The 16704-nt window shown below is 42.9% G+C and overlaps 1 protein-coding gene across 4 annotated transcripts in view; it reads left to right on the forward strand.

The window, feature by feature from the left end:
• LOC139545770 (rho-related BTB domain-containing protein 2-like) overlaps positions 1-15674 on the forward strand; it is a 93062-nt gene extending 77388 nt beyond the window's left edge. For all 4 annotated transcript variants that reach the window (XM_071353925.1, XM_071353926.1, XM_071353927.1 and 1 more), the window contains 3 exons: positions 8197-8436; positions 8795-8900; positions 9138-15674. In XM_071353925.1, coding sequence (XP_071210026.1) covers positions 8197-8436; positions 8795-8900; positions 9138-9316 — 525 coding nt within the window. In that variant the 3' untranslated portion in view covers positions 9317-15674. The remainder of the gene's footprint in view (positions 1-8196; positions 8437-8794; positions 8901-9137) is intronic.
• Positions 15675-16704: the final 1030 nt, after the last annotated feature.

The raw sequence follows: 16704 nt of genomic DNA on the forward strand, positions 1-16704 counted from the left end.
TTTGTTCTTAACTGACTTGCCTAGTTAAATAAAATAAAACATAAAAAATACTCAAGTAGTTTTTTTTATATCTGTACTATACTATTTATATTTTTGACAACTTGTACTTTTACTCCACTACATTCCTAAAGAAAATAATGTACTTTTTACTCCATACATTTTACCTGACACCCAAAATTACCTTTTTAATTTTCAATGCTTAGCAGGACAGGAAAATGGTCCAATTCACTCACTTATCAAGAGTGAGTGGTCATCCCTACTGCCTCAGATCTCACTAAACACATTGTAAGCAATTTTAAATGATTTATACTTTAACTTTTATACTTACGTATATTTAAAACCAAATACTTTTAGACTTTTACTGGGTGACTTTCACTTTACCTTGAGTCATTTTCTATTAAGATATCTTTACTTTTACTCAAGTATGATAATTGGGTACTTTTACCACCACCATATGTTGCGAAGTGCCTGGATACAGCCCTTAGCCGTGGTATATTGGCCATATACCGCACCCCCTTGTGCCTTATTGCTTAACAACCCCTAGCGTTCAGAGTGGTGCAAAGTTTAAAAAAATGTATATGCTGTGTGTGCGCATGTGTGTTTACCATGGTCTTTACCATGGTCCGATGTTGCAATCTGCAGTCCCAGCAGTTTTCTTTCTATCCCTCCCAAAATCGCCCCCTGTAAACTCCTTGGCCGTCACTGTGGCAGTGGGAATAAGTGTCCCTTTTGTTTGCTCTCCTCTCAGGAGAGAAACACACTTGGACCCTCTCCAGGTTCTGAACAAGTTTCAAGATGGAGGGGGGGGGTCATGGCCTACCGTCAACTAATACACTGCACTAAGGATAGAGTAGTCTTCATGAATCTGGTATTTTCTTAACAGAACTTCTCCTCGGACACTTTTCTCCAGTGGCAGTGTTCATTTTGGCAGCTGATTTAGTTTTAGTCTTAAAATACCTTTTAGTCTTAGTCACATTTTAGTCATTTCATCCATTGTTAGTTTTAGTCATTATCAGTCGACTTAAACTAGACCATTTTTGGCTAGTTTTAGTCACAACCATTTTAGTCACATAATAGTCAGTGTATTTTCTTCTATTAAATAATGAATATTTAGGCAGATGGCCTTGTCCAACTAGGCCTACTATCCCCTCGTATAGATTGATATTGTAGCTGATTGTAACTAATGCCAGCCATAGTTAACCATATAGGCTTAAAGCCTTGGCTACAGGTTATACAATTAACAGCTCTGATTTTCTCCCCGCCATAACCAACAAGGGGGTAAATAAGTTGGTTTCCTTAAAGGGTAGAATTTGAGCTTTCCAAAAATTCCAAAGCTATTACTGTCCTCCTAATATTCAACAAATAGCATTCATTTTCCCTGTAGAATAAGGCAACCGCAACTCACATTCGAGGACCGCAGCGCGAGATGAATGAATGAATAGAAGCGCACATGGAAAAGTAGGACTTCGGATGTGATCAAAGCGAAAATAGCCTACATGAAAGTAAGAGAGAGGTTAAACATTCTTTCTATACTGAACAAAAATATAAACTTGACATGCATCAGTTTCAATGACGGATGGCTTATCTTTGCAAACCAGAAATGCTCACTAACAGGGATGTAAACAAATTCGTCCACAAAATATTAGAGAAATAAGCTTTTTGTGCATATGAAAAATTACTGGGGTCTTTTATTTCAGCTCATGAAACATGGGACCAACACTTTACATGTTGCGTTTATATTTTTGTTAAGTATAGTTGAGGTTAGTTACAAGTCAAATGTCCTGGCTTCGCATCAGTTCAAAAGATTGACGAGTGACATAAGTGGCCACCTGGGAGCTGTGTAGGAGGGCTGGGCAGATCAGCTCAATCTGACCCTGCAGCTGAAAGATGTCAATTCTGCCAATGAGAGGATGTTCTGCATGCATGTTTAGGATTGGACAAAACTGATGAAAAGCAGCTTCATGTCAAATGATATGTCCATTGATCTCGCATGGAATTCTCGTCTCTTTCTAAAATGAGAAGTGATTTGTAATCGTTTTTTTGCATGGGCATTTTGTCTGATTGTCGTCATAGTTTTAGTCAGGAAAAATAGGTTGTTGACGAGTATCTTTCGTCATGGCTATTGTTGACAAAATGAACACTGATCCGGTGTGCGTGAGGTTAAATGTTTTCCTGAACCGAACTCTTCAAAGAACCACACAGCCACATGTCTATTGCACCTCAGCCCAGCCCATTCTGCCTGTATGGGTAGCTCTGATCAGCCTGTGTGCTACTGCTCCAACAACAGACAATCTTATTGGAGCAGGACACAGTGAGAAGCAAACAGTGAGCGAATATTACCTTCTTTTCTGCAGCTGTACTTTTGTACTTGTTTTATCTGGATATGGGGACACATTAGCCTTTTATTTTTGTGTGTACTGCTCCATTTTGGATGTGCTTACGTAAATGGTCCAGTCAGAGGTGTTTTCTCCTCGGTCCATCCCACAGCTCTGCTTCAAGCTCTGTCCCACAATGACATCCAAGCCATCTATGCCACGTGCGGCGACTGGACCAGTGTGGTTATTCTGGGGTGCTTTGAGGTTGTTACCCTTAGCTACAGCGCTAGCTAGCTTCAACGCCCCCCTGGCAGGCCGGGGCTTTCATCTCTGGCAGGATCAAAAGGTTCTACTCGAACTGGAGACGGACTGCCCTTCACCTTGCACAACCCCATTCACCCACGCTACTTCCTGTGACATCACTCTGACATCACTTTACTTACGAGATCCACCCACCAATGCCCTTACATTGAAGGTTGGTGTTAAAGTTGAATATTTTCCTGGGATATTGCAAATGTTCCATCCCGAGAATAAATTACTTTTTCCGGGGTAACCCGGTATTTCCTGCCAAAACAGGAAATGTCATTCAAAAGCATTAAAGCATATAAATATGTCTGGATTTGATTAGAGCATAAAAATTCTAACCTGATGCTACCTGAGCCTGATGAGCCATATATTAAATACATTTTATGAGCCCTACATTAATGGTATTTAATGAGCACAAGCCCAAAAAAGACCAAATACAGTACAGAGCCTACACATAATTCCCCATAACAGTTTGTAGACAATTTTGCAAATGTATTAAAATGTTTAAAAATATATCTTATTTACATAAGTAATCAGACCCTCTGCTATGAGACTTCAAATTGAGCTCAGGTGCATCCTGTTTACATTGATCATCCTTGAGATGTTTCTACGACTTGATTGGAGTCCACCTGTGGTAAATTCAATTGATTGGACATGATTTGGAAAGGCACACACCTGTCTATGTAAGGACCCACAGTTGACAGTGCATGTCAGAGCAAAAACCAAGCTATGAGGTCGAAGAAATTGTCCATAGATTGTGTCGAGGCATAGATCTGGAGAAGGGTATCAAGACATTTCTGCAGCATTGAAGGTTCCCAAGAACACAGTGGCCTCCCTCATTCTTATGGAAGAAGTTTGGAACCACCATGAGCAATCGGGGGAGAAGGGCCTTGGTCAGAGAGGTGACCAAGAACCTGATGGTCACTCTGACAGAGCCCCAAAGTTCCTCTGTGGAGAAGGGAGAACCTTCCAGAAGGACAACCATCTCTGCAGCACTCCACCAATCAGGCCTTTATGGTAGAGTGGCCTGACGGAAGCCACTCTTCAGTAAAAGGCACGTGACAGCCCGCTTGGAGTTTGTCAAAAGTCACCTAAAGACTCTCAGAACATGAGAAACAAGATTCTCTGGTCTGATGAAACCAAGATTGAACTCTTTGGCCTGAATGCAAAGTGTCACGTCTGGAGGAAATCTGGCACCATCCCTATGGTGAAGCACTTATGTAAATGTCCTTTTTCAGTTTATTACATTTGCAAAACAATAATCTCTTTCTGTTTTGTCATTATGGGGTAATATGTGTAGATTGAGGTGAAGAAAATATGTAATCTCTTCTAGAATAAGGCTGTGACGTAACAAAATGTGGAAAAAGTGAAGGGGTCTGAATACTTTCCGAATGCACTGTATATGATGTAGGCTACTGCACATTAGGCTACTGCACAAAGAAAAACATAAAATCACATAGATGTGGCTAGCTCTCCTGGGTAAATACATGAAACCATCTCCAGTAGGCTAATTTTTGAGTGTGAACTGTATTACTGTATTGTATGGGCTGGAATTATGCACGTCGTTCAAACCATGGTAAAGCAGAAGAAAACATGCAATTCTGGTTTAGCACAAAGTTACAAGTATAGGCTATTGAATTTGATTTGAATTTTGAAATATACTAGGGCCTATTTGTATAATTAGTAGGTTGACGCATATATACCTTTTCATAATGTTTCCCCTAATGCTATTAGCCTACCTCCTCTTTCTGTCTCTTGTTGCTTCTTTCCTTCCTCGCTTTCAACAGTTAAATGGAATACGTTGTGTTGTCCTTGTCCATCATTCTAATGACATTCTTACAATATAGTACTAGAATTAGATGCAGATGTCGATCACTTCTCTTCACGAAGATGGAATGGCTATGGGTCTGAATAAATAACTGCTATAGCCTACCGCCATCGTGCGTTCTTCTTTCAAACTACCCGTGAGTTCTACTGGGCTACTGTATTTAACATTCAGCAAAAAAAAGAGCGTGCTTCCCTTGGAATAGTCTTGGTATAAGAAATGAAAAAATAAATAAATGATGTCCAGCAAGCTATTCTAGTCTAGCTTTTCCTGCATGGGACTCCAAGAGCTAAGGAGTGTTTTTTAAGGAGAGGCCAGCGGAGCACAGGCGCTTGTGTATTGCGCAAAAGACAGAGGCTATACGTTAGAAGCTTATTATTCATAACCAATCATGAATTAGCTAAATATAAGGCTAATGCTGCATTGAATGTATTACCTGAAAGAGGTAGGATAGGACATCTATATACAGTATAGGACTATATATCAATCTATACTGAACAAAAATATAAATGCAACATGCAACAATCTCAACGATTTTACTGAGTTACAGTTCATATAAGGAAATATGTCAATTGAAATACATTTAATAGGCCCTAATCTATGGATTTCACATGAGCCAATCAGAAGGAGTTTTTTCTTACAAAAGGGCTTTATTACAGACAGAAATACTCCTCAGTTTTATCAACTGTCCGGGTGGCTGGTCTCAGATGATCCCGCAGGTAAAGAAGCCAGATGTGGTGGTCCTGGGCTGGTGTGATTACATGTGGTCTGCAGTTGTGAAGCCGGTTGGACATACTGCCAAATTCTATAAAAAATACATTATGGAATGGTGGACATTCCTTCAGTGAGCAGGAATGTCCACCAGAACTTGAGGCATCTGTGGTATTGTTGTGTGACAAAACTGCACATTTTAGAGTGGCCTTTTATTGTCCCCAGAACAAGGTGCACCTGTGTAATGATCATGCTGTTTAATCAGTTTCTTGATATGTCACACCTGTCAACTGGATGGATTATCTTGGCGAAGGAGAAATGCACAATAACAGGATGTAAACAAATTTGTTCTCATAAACTTAGTCTCGGGCCTAACAACACCCGTGCAAATATATCCTCCAAACACCGCCTTCTCTGGCATTATCACTTAAATAACTACTCAACTAAGAAACTGCCCTTTTTCAGCATCCTGTCTTTCAAAGGTTATTCGTAAAAATCCAAATAACTCCACAGATCTTCACTGTAAAGGGTTTAAACACTGTTTCCCATGCTTGTTCAATTAACCATAAACAATTCATGAACATGTACCTGTGGAATGGTCGTTAAGACACTAACAGCTTACAGAGGGTAGGCAATTAAGGTCACAATTATGAAAACTTAGGACACTAAATAGGCCTTTCTACTGACTCTGGATAAAGACCAAAAGAAAGATGCCCAAGGTCCCTACTCATCTGCATAAATGTGCCTTAGGCATGCTGCAAGGAGGCATGATGACTACAGATGTGTCCAGGGCAATACATTTCAATGTCCGTACTGTGAGACGCCTAAGATAGAGCTACAGGGAGACAGGAAGGACAGCTGATCGTCCTCGCAGTGGCAGCAGACCATGTGTAATAACACCTGCACAGGATCGGTGCATCCGAACATCACACCTGCAGGACAGGTACAGGATGGCAACAACAACTGCTCGAGTTACACCAGGAACGCACAATCTCTCCATCAGTGCTCAGACTGTCCACAGTAGACTGAGAGAGGCTGGACTGAGGGCTCTTAGGCCTGTTGTAAGGCAGGTCCTCACCAGACATCACCGGCAACAACGTCGCGTATGGGCACAAACCCACAGTCGCTGGACCAGAGAGGACTGTCAGAAAGTGCTCTTTTTTTTCACCTTTATTTAACCAGGTAGGCAAGTTGAGAACAAGTTCTCATTTACAATTGCGACCTGGCCAAGATAAAGCAAAGCAGTTCGACACATACAACAACACAGAGTTACACATGGAGTAAAACAAACATACAGTCAATAATGCAGTAGAAAAATAAGTCTATATACAATGTGAGCAAATGATGTGAGATAAGGGAGGTAAAGGCAAAAAAAGGCCATGGTGGCGAAGTAAATACAATATAGCAAGTAAAACACCACTTTGCGGTGGAAGAATGTGCAAAGTAGAAATAGAAATAATGGGGTGCAAAGAAGCTAAATAAATAAATAAATACAGTAGGGGAAGAGGTAGTTGTTTGGGCTAAATTATAGATGGGCTATGCACAGGTGCAGTAATCTGTGAGCTGCTCTGACAGCTGGTGCTTAAAGCTAGTGAGGGAGATAAGTGTTTCCTGCTTCAGAGATTTTTGTAGTTCGTTCCAGTCATTGGCAGCAGAGAACTGGAAGGAGAGGCGGCCAAAGGAGGAATTGGTTTTGGGGGTGACCAGAGAGATATGCCTGCTGGAGCGCGTGCTACAGGTGGGTGCTGCTATGGTGACCAGCGAGCTGAGATAAGGGGGGACTTTACCTAGCAGGGTCTTGTATATGACCTGGAGCCAGTGGGTTTGGTGACGAGTATGAAGCGAGGGCCAGCCAACGAGAGCGTACAGGTCGCAGTGGTGGGTAGTATATGGGGCTTTGGTGACAAAACGGATGGCACTGTGATAGACTGCATCCAATTTATTGAGTAGGAGGCTATTTTGTAAATAACATCGCCGAAGTTGAGGATAGGATGGTCAGTTTTACAAGGGTATGTTTGGCAACATGAGTGAAGGATGCTTTGTTGCGAAATAGGAAGCCAATTCTAGATTTAACTTTGGATTGGAGATGTTTGATGTGAGTCTGAAAGGAGAGTTTACAGTCTAACCAGACACCTAGGTATTTGTAGTTGTCCACATATTCTAAGTCAGAACCGTCCAGAGTAGTGATGCTGACTAGTCGCCGTTTTGTCTCACCAGGGGTGATGGTCGGATTCGCGTTTATCGTCGAAGGAATGAGCATTACACCGAGGCCTGTACTCTGGAGCGGGATCGATTTGGAGGTGGAGGGTCCTTCATGGTCTGGGGCGGTGTGTCACAGCATCATCGGACTGAGCGTGTTGTCATTGCAGGCAATCTCAACGCTGTGCGTTACAGGGAAGACATCCTCCTCCCTCATGTGGTACCCTTCCTGCAGGCTCATCCTGACATGACCCTCCAGCATGACAATGCCACTGCTCGTTCTGTGATTTCCTTCCTGCAAGACAGGAATGTCAGTGTTCTGCCATGGCCAGCGAAGAGCCCGGATCCCCATTGAGCACGTCTGGGACCAGTTGGATAGGAGAGTGAGGGCTAGGGCCATTCCCCCCAGAAATGTCAGGGAACTTGCAAGTGTGCCTTGGTGGAAGAGTGGGGTAACATCTCACAGCAAGAACTAGCAAATCTGGTGCAGTCCACGAGGAGGAGATGCACTGCAGTACTTAATGCAGCTGGTGGCCACACCAGATACTGACTGTTACTTTTGATTTTGACCCCCCCCCCCTTTGTTCAGGGACACATTATTACATTTCTGTTAGTCACATGTCTGTGGAACTTGTTCAGTTTATGTCTCAATTGTTGAATCTTGTCATGTTCATACAAATATTTACACGTGTTACGTTTGCTGAAAATAAACGCAGTTGACAGTGAGAGGACGTTTCTTTTTTTGCTGAGTTTAGAAGACATAGTATTATTATTTTCTAATTCACAAAATGTGAATCTCTCTATCCAACTTTCTCCCCCCCCCCTCTCCCCCTCCTCCAGGTGTCCATCCCTGACACCAGTAGCTCCTGTATGCGTGCAGTGTTGGAGTTCATGTACAGTGGGCTGCTTTCGCCCTGTCCTGACCTGGAGCCTATTGAGCTTATCGTCCTATCCAACCGGCTGTGTCTGCCACGCCTTGTTGCCCTCACAGAGCAGCATGCTGTGAATGAGCTGCTCCAGTGGGCGATGAAGGGAGTGGACATCGACGGACAGGTGCTGGCTTACCTGGAGTTGGCTCAGGTGAGTCTTTACACGTACCGTATACTCTGAATGACAGTTGTACTGATGACACTGTTACAGCAATACACATAATACAAATGCTACATTTTGTTGTTCGGAAAATACTATTTCACTGGAGAGATCATTCTAATTGATATCCAAGAAGGATCGGACCACCCTATAGTTCATGCCTATATCAGATACCCAACTGTAGAAAACTTTGTTCTACAATGACAGGTGACATTCATCTTTAAAAGTCATTTGTCCACTTCCCATTCAAGTTCATCTTTCTTATTTGTAAAGTAAGAAAGTTTGAGGTCTTTTTTTTTTCATTGGACCTTTTTGATGGACTGATCACCTATTCATTCATCCCTTGCAGTTCCACAATGCCAAGCAGTTGTATGCCTGGTGTCTCCATCACATCTGCACCAACTACAACAGCGTCTGTCGCAAGTTCCCTAAAGACATGAAGGTCATGTCTCCAGGTACAGACAGCATTCCCTCTCTCTAGTCTACGTCTTTGTGTGTCTCCTCATCCGCTCTATTCTACATTTTTCATCTCCTTTGTACCTCCAGTCCCACCTCCAATCCCCAACTTCGCTCCCCATCTCTCACTTGTCTCTCACGTTACTTTTTGGTCCCTTATATTCACGCTTTCTTTCTCTTTCTATATCTATTTATGTATCTCTTACGTTCTCTCCCCCCTCTCTCTCTGCATGTAGATAACCAGAGGCACTTTGAGAAGCAGCGGTGGCCTCCAGTGTGGTTCCTGAAGGAGGAGGACCGCTACCTGCGCTCTCAGAAGGAGCGCGAGCGCGAGGAGGAGATCCTACGCAAGCTGCGCACCAAGAGAGGCTGGTGCTTCTCGAGACACCCGTCCTCCTCGCCCCACGTCTCCTGAGGCTGTCACCCCTCCATGACCCCTCCTGCTTCTGACCTCTCACCCCTCACCCCAGACTGAGGAAGCCAGCTATGAGTCTAGCACCTCTCCATGACGGGAGAGCCAAGTCTACCTTCTGTACGATTGTGTGTGGGTTTGGGTGGGTGGTTATAGGCCAGGCTTGGGCAGTTCTCTGTGCCCAAGATGGTCTCACCTCGCTGGGCCTCAGTGACCAGTCCAGTGCTGCCTCCTCCCCCTGAGATCCACCCACCAGCCTGGGGGTGACGAGACTGGGAACAAAAGGGCTCTCTCTCTCTGCCCCTCAGTCACACAGAAGCTAAAGACCATTCCACAGACCACTGCTAAGACTCCCCTATGGGGAGGTTACCTCTGCCTTCACGTCTATTAGACTGTTAGCGCACTGGACAAGACCAGCAGCCAGGGGGCGCCAGTTCTGCTTCGACACACACGGAAGGATGCTTTGTTTGGTTTTATTTCGCTTAGGGATTTGACATGAGAGTAGAGCCCATCCCAGAGTTGGGTGTTTTGCCTCAGAGTCTCTGACCACCACCTATGCCTGTCTGACTTCTCTTCCACAGACTTTGTCCTCCACTTTGGACAGGTTTGACACCATTTTTGTTTTCTCCCGGGTTTCATCCCAGTGAAGCTCCATGTTGGAGGTTTGAATCCCAAATGTTGCCCTAGACTGTTCTAGAATCAGCTGTGCAAGGGAGGGGCAGTAGACGTGGTAGTCTGGGTTTAGGTACCTGCTCAAGCAAAGGTGGTGGTTTGCGGTTCAAGTACCCATCGTGATCCCCCACATAACACCAAGAGGAGAGGCCAACAGTGCTGAACAAATCCCCCTCAATGACATTCAAAGTGAACACTTGATAGCAATTCTGTATCAGAGGGCTTTTTTATACCACTGCCATGGGAGGGAGTAAGAAGCCGAACTGAACAGATTTCTTCTTGCTCTGTCTTAATTGACCACTAGGGTGCCGCTCAGCCAGCCTGCCTTAACTCCCCCGTACCACAGGGGGCAGCACTGCTCAGGGTTCCATCATCAACCCTCACCGGGAGCAAACAGGAGTTTTCTCCCCTGCCTGCATATATCCTTAATTCTAGTTTCTTTTAACTTTATTTTATTACAGCTGTATTTGAAAGTCAACTGTAGTTGTTGGTCCTCAACTGAGTGTTGAAAGCACATGTATTATACCAAAAAATGAAGCTGGGGACATGTTCTCTCCCTTGTGTCTCCTTGCCATCCTCTCCTTGCCTCCTCCATAACATGGCAAATATGGGGAGGAAGGGAATACGGTATTAGGAATAGAGGAAGATAACTTTTTGATCCCCCTCAGCATGTTTTTATTAAGCTGCAATGTCAGGTAAAACCCAGGTGTCACTGCAGGACTTCTACTCCTTTAGCTGGAATTGAAAATGGTACTCAGGATGTCCACTAAAATGACAGTATGTTTATGACACACACACTTTAAACATACATACATACATACACACACAAAATTTACACTTGTACCTGTCTTTTCGGTCCACAATTTTTGGGGGGTTTATGTCTGCCCAGTCCTTCGTCAGTGTTAATATACGGAAATCTTTCAATCTACACATATAGTGTTACGTTCAGATGTGATGCACTAGGGTTATTTTTTTCTTATTCAAAGGTGTCTAATAGACTTTAGGTTAGTGAATATATTCATAGTATTATGAATTTCAATGTTGGTCTTTTCAGTATGAGTAGAGCTACACTTAAAAGTTGAATCTTTCCATCTATTTAACCACATGCTGTCGTTTTCAATGCTGTATTAGACCAAATATTTCACTTGCTTTCAATTTCTTGCGCTGCAGAGTGCAGTTCTGTTTTCATTGTGAGGGAGTGTGCCGTTTCAGCCATTTGTTCACAAAGGGAATGTCTAGCTCCATCTTTCAGTTGAATGCTATGGAGTTGGATTTTGGACGGCTGCGAACATCTTAATAACCCACTGCGCCTTCAAGATCTTAATCAATCCAAGACATTGTGTATTACAACAGGCATGTTGGAAGAAGAAAACAATAACTAACAAAGCATTATTACTCTATTTTATTGCCGCCTTTTTGCACAAAAGTGGTAGATATGTGAAAAGAGGAGACTTTGTGACGCGTTTTTCTTTACCACCGTCGTTCTATTAGTGGGTTTGAGATTTCCACCCCCCGGCTTTACCCAGGTGACTGTGGGAGATAGATGGATGGCGTGAAGCGTGGCTCTTTTTTTTAGCTTTTCTTCACGGGATGCGTGTTCTAGTCATCAACAGCTACTGAAATAGCTATGCGATAGGATCTCACGAGACCCAAGTGAGAATTGGGCTGATTTTTACCCCCCCAAAAAAAACCTGCAAACCTGCATATTTGGAATTGGAACACGGAAATAGTCCTTACGCCCCTATTTCGGACTAGGATATTGGAACATTCATCTGGGGTTGACATGGGGACATAGAGATATTTGACTTCCATGACACCTTTCAATGCCCCAAGGATGAGCTATTAAAGTTGTCTTACTAATGGTAGACATGCCCTACAAAGCCTTCCCTCATGGAAGTGCACATCCACTATTAGGAAGCGGAGTACAGTGTAAGGTAGTGGTATACAGTTGCAGACAGGTTCTGCAAAGGATAATAGTAGAGCTGATTGATTCAGTCTCTGGTAATGCTTACACACCCAGTCTCACCCACCCAGGCCAGAGAGGCAGGTCTCTCCCTCGTCTTCCTCCCACGTCTGAGTCTCCCTCCGGGGCTGCAGACCCCAGCGGTGCTCCCGGAGAGTCTCTGGGTCTTCGGGGTGGTCAGTGAAAACACAGGCCGTACGTTAGTAGGTGAAGGGGCTGTCAGTATTGTAAGTTCTCTCAGACTGTTTCTGTTTGGGGAAACTGATTTAGTCTGCCACTACAAACCAGCAGATTACCCTCTGTAATGCCCTAGTGACCAAGGTTTAGACACCTGTGATCTAGGGGATACTAAAGCTTACTATGAGAATACTGGTTGCCTTGTGTGAATGCTGTTCAACACTTGTGGGATGTGGTTATTATTTTTGCGTCATGGTCTAATTTTGGTTTTGTAATGGCACTTTTCGCTGGTTTTCAGTGTCGGATTGCACTCTTCTTCCTTTTGTGTCTTTTTAGCTCTGACTTTTTGTGCTTGGCGTGGACAATTCTTTAACGAGGTTTTTTTTTTTTTTTTTAAGTGATATTTTGTAGCATGGGGATCTTCCTTTCTCCCTTAACTGTCCATGTGGCTTTCTGGGCTTTATTGAGTGTGTATCTGTCTCGTCATGCTCACATGCAAAGGCAAACTGTGCTCAGCTGTAGTATTGTAGTATTAGTGGCTCAAATGGAAGCCTCTGTCTATTATGTGTGACGCCTCTCAAGTCAATCATACTATTGTAATTGTATATAATATTATCATCATATGTTCAGTTGGGTTGAGTACAGCCTAAATGTAACATCATTGGGATCTCATCACAACATTGAGGGGTACACAGGAATATGTGTACATGTCAATAACTAATGACAATAGTTATGGACGTTAGCAAGATGTGTTGCTTCTTGTACCGTGTTAAAGCAGTATTTTACCAGGTGTGGGACCATGGTTTCCACAGGATTTGACATCTCGGGTGCTAGTAGAGTATGTAGTTTGCTCACGTTCTAACACTCTATGAATTCATACACCTTGGGAATGTCCTATTTATAAATCGGGCAGCCTTGGGAGCTACAGTGAGAGGAATGTTTTGATTGGGCTGAAATGTATGTATGCACAAGGAAACAAATTACCGTTTGGCTTTGAACAGCTATCAATAGTTGACCCACATTGCCCCCTATTGGCCTATTTCTGTAACTATAATTTGAAACATAACGTTAAGTCCAGACTCTTTTGATGTCACTTTCACATCACCTTAATTTGTATCAGCTCAAGAGTGTAGTATTGGCCAAAGAAAACATGAGTATTGCTGAGAATTTGAAGAATATTTTCGAACATGCCGCTTACTGACAGAGAACCCCTTGTTGTTTTTGTTTGCCCCTAGTCTGGCGTCTCCTGTGCCTTTCGAGATAACCTCGTGCTGTTGCCTGTCTCCCTGAGCCCTCCTGTAGAGCCTCTAGCGGTCAAACAGGGAAATGGTTCCAATTGTTTTTTCCACCATTCATTTTTCTGTTCAGGAATTTTAGAAACACTTAAAATAAGGGATGTGTTTCGTGTAGACTGACCCTGGCTTGGCGTTTTGATAACCATGTAAATATCTGTCGGACAAGGTAACATTTATAACTATATTTAGCTCTGTTTACTTTCAGACTCGAAAATTCTAATCAGCATCAAAGTAGACATCACGCAAGACTACAAATCCCTGCAAGCTCATGCACGTCATCTATAACTGACACCTTTGCTAACTGGTTTTGTGTCAATTTAAAACATGCACAAGACAGTTTACATAGTACATAATACATAACATGGTAAAAATGAATGGTGGAAAAACGATTATGACTCATAGCATGGTACTCTATAGGCTTACTGTACATATGAGGAGGGGCCTCCAAACCACTGCCTTCTGGGTTCAGGTTGGCACCCACCATGCAGGCTAAAAACACATGCGCATAGGCAGGTTTCCTCCTTGTCTCTTAGTGCCTGTGGATTGACCAATGATTCCGCCATCCTATGCTGTGTACCAAAGGGGCTATATGTTGTTGAGGCCTACAGTAGTCTACAGTAGCTGTGGGGTACACAGTGCATAAGGCCCCTGACTTGGAGCTTTACAAATATGTCACCCAAACCTTGTCGTCACATCATCCAAACCAAGCTAGGCTGTAGATACTAAATTGTTGAGAAGACATTGAGAACCAACAGGTTTCAGGTTCATGAACACATGGATCTTTTGCACGTGGCAGTCTGTCGAGGCATGCACTTTCTGTTTATTATGTAGCCTTAAGTTTACACCGTGTGTGTACTAATGGATTATTAAACCAAGTTTTACCAGCTTGCCTCAGCAGTCACAAATGGCTTCAACCCAACTCTGGCTCCTGCTCTCTCGCTCTCTCTCTCCTTGTGGCAGAGATGGCACTAGTGTAGAACTGGGCTATTCATTAGAGATGTTGTGAACCTTCCCAAGGTGTAGGGCGGGGAGTCCCACCAATAAAGAAGGAGACAGCATCCACAACATGTGATGTTGAGCACTACAGTGTCTACCATTTTTTTACACAAAATGGCGGAACTGCTCCTCTGCCGCAATGATACTCTACAGTTAATTTTGTAAACCTAATCTCCACTTGTTTGACCCAAAACTGTGTGTTACGCCGTGTTCACTTGCAAGTTGGAACTCGGAAACTCCGAAATTTCCGACTTGCTAACTTGTGGAACGGGGCACGTGTATAACTACAACCAGTTAGCAAGTGGCACATTTTAGAGTTTTAATAGTTCCAATGAGCACATGAAGGCGTCATTAGCCCAGGACAGAGAGAGCTGGGAGGGGGAGGGACAGAAGCCTTGGTAGGTTGTAGGTGTATCTCTGCTCTGTGACATTTTCAGTGTGACTTATACATCGTATTAATATGCACTTTTGCTTCCCTCTTCTCATTTCAAATGAATATTGGTATTAACTGCTTGTGTTAATATGTTTATGAAACTGAAAAAGCACACAGACACACACACAACACACCACATACACACAATATTAAGGGCTTTTTTAAAAGACAACAATCAGAATGTTTTGCTGCTTTTGCAAAAATGTTTTGAATAATCCTTTGTAATATTTTTTAACCACTGATTTGTAAAAAATGAAATGAAAAAGGAAACAAAGTATAATTTTTTTGCCGTTTCAGTATTTTAATGTTTCACCTGGCTTTTAATTAAACCCTAAGAAAATATGCTTTATTTGTTCTTTTTGTCTTTTGAGCCTATTGTTCTATATCAATTCTCAATGATGCTTCTTGTGCACAGAAATGTTTTAGAAACTGTGTGTGTGTGTGTGTGTGTGCGTGTGTGTGTGTGTGTGTGTGACAAGTGGGAACATTTCACCGGTACCCACAAGGAAACAGGCTATTTTAGGCTTAGGAGTTAGGGTTAGAATTAGGTTTAGGAGCTAGGATTAGGATTAGGGATTAGGGAAAATAGGATTTTGAATGTGAATCAGTTGTTTGGTCCTCACTAGGATAGTAAAATGTGTGTGTGTGTCGTGTCTGTGTCAGGGGAAAGCAACTGCCCCTTCATTGAAACCACGGAGGTTCAAGGGCAACCGCAGGTACTGCAGGCATCGTTAGAACAGAACAGTATCCCCTGTTATGGTGATTTTAAAAAGGTGATCTTCGTGGTCAATCTTTGTGTAAATAAAATAAATGTTTGAAAGACAATCATGTTACCAAAAGTTCCTTCTAATACACCAAATGTATGTCCTTGATTTTTTTTATTTTAAATCACACAAAGAAGGTACAATTTAGTTCAGTTTGACATTTATTGTCCTGAGTCTTGCCCTGGAGGCAGAAATGAGCGGTTTCTGCTCGACGGACCAGCTGCAAAGTCAAAAATAGCTATATTGTAAAACTTAATGAAAACGAAAATGTGCTTTTTGGACTTAATTTAAGGTACTGTAAGTGTTAGACATTGGGGTTTAACATTGTGGTTAGGGTTAGGTTTAAAATCAGATTTTATGACTTTGTGGCTATGCAGCTTGTGACCGCTGCATCCAGTACATGAGTCATCTCAATAAATGCTAACCCGCTAATTTAGTTGCTAATTGTTGTATAAAGATGGCGCTTGGATGCATAGCCGCAATTATCGGGCTCCTAACCAATTTTGTTATTTAGTTTGTGAGCTTAGCAGACGAGCGAAATGCTTTCTATACTCGCTTCGAGGCAAGCAACACTGAATCATGTGTGAGAGCACCAGCTGATCACGCTCTCCTTTGCCGATGTGAGTAAGATCTTTAAACAGGTTAACATTCTCAAGGCCGCAGGGCCAGACGGATTAACAGGATGCGCACTCAGATCATGCACTGACCAGCTGGCAAGTGCCTTTCTTCACTGACATTTTCAACCTTTCCCTGACGCAGTCTGTAATACCTACATGTTTTAAGCAGACCACCATAGTCCCTGTGCTGAAGAACGCCAAGGTAACCTATATAAATGACTATTGCCCCTGGCACTCACATCTGTAGCCATGAAATGCTTTGAAAGGCTGGTCATGGCTCATATCAAAACCATCATCCCAGAAACCCTTGACCCACTCCAATTCACATACCGCCCAAACAGATCCACAGATGAGGCAATCTCAATTTCTCACCTGGACAAATGGAACACCTATGTGAAAATGCTGTTCATTGATTACAGCTCAGCTTACAACAACAAATAGTGGCCTCCAAGCTCATCACTAAGCTAAGGTTCC

The sequence above is a fragment of the Salvelinus alpinus genome, chromosome 19, assembly GCF_045679555.1.
Source record: "Salvelinus alpinus chromosome 19, SLU_Salpinus.1, whole genome shotgun sequence".
Taxonomy (NCBI): domain Eukaryota; kingdom Metazoa; phylum Chordata; class Actinopteri; order Salmoniformes; family Salmonidae; genus Salvelinus; species Salvelinus alpinus.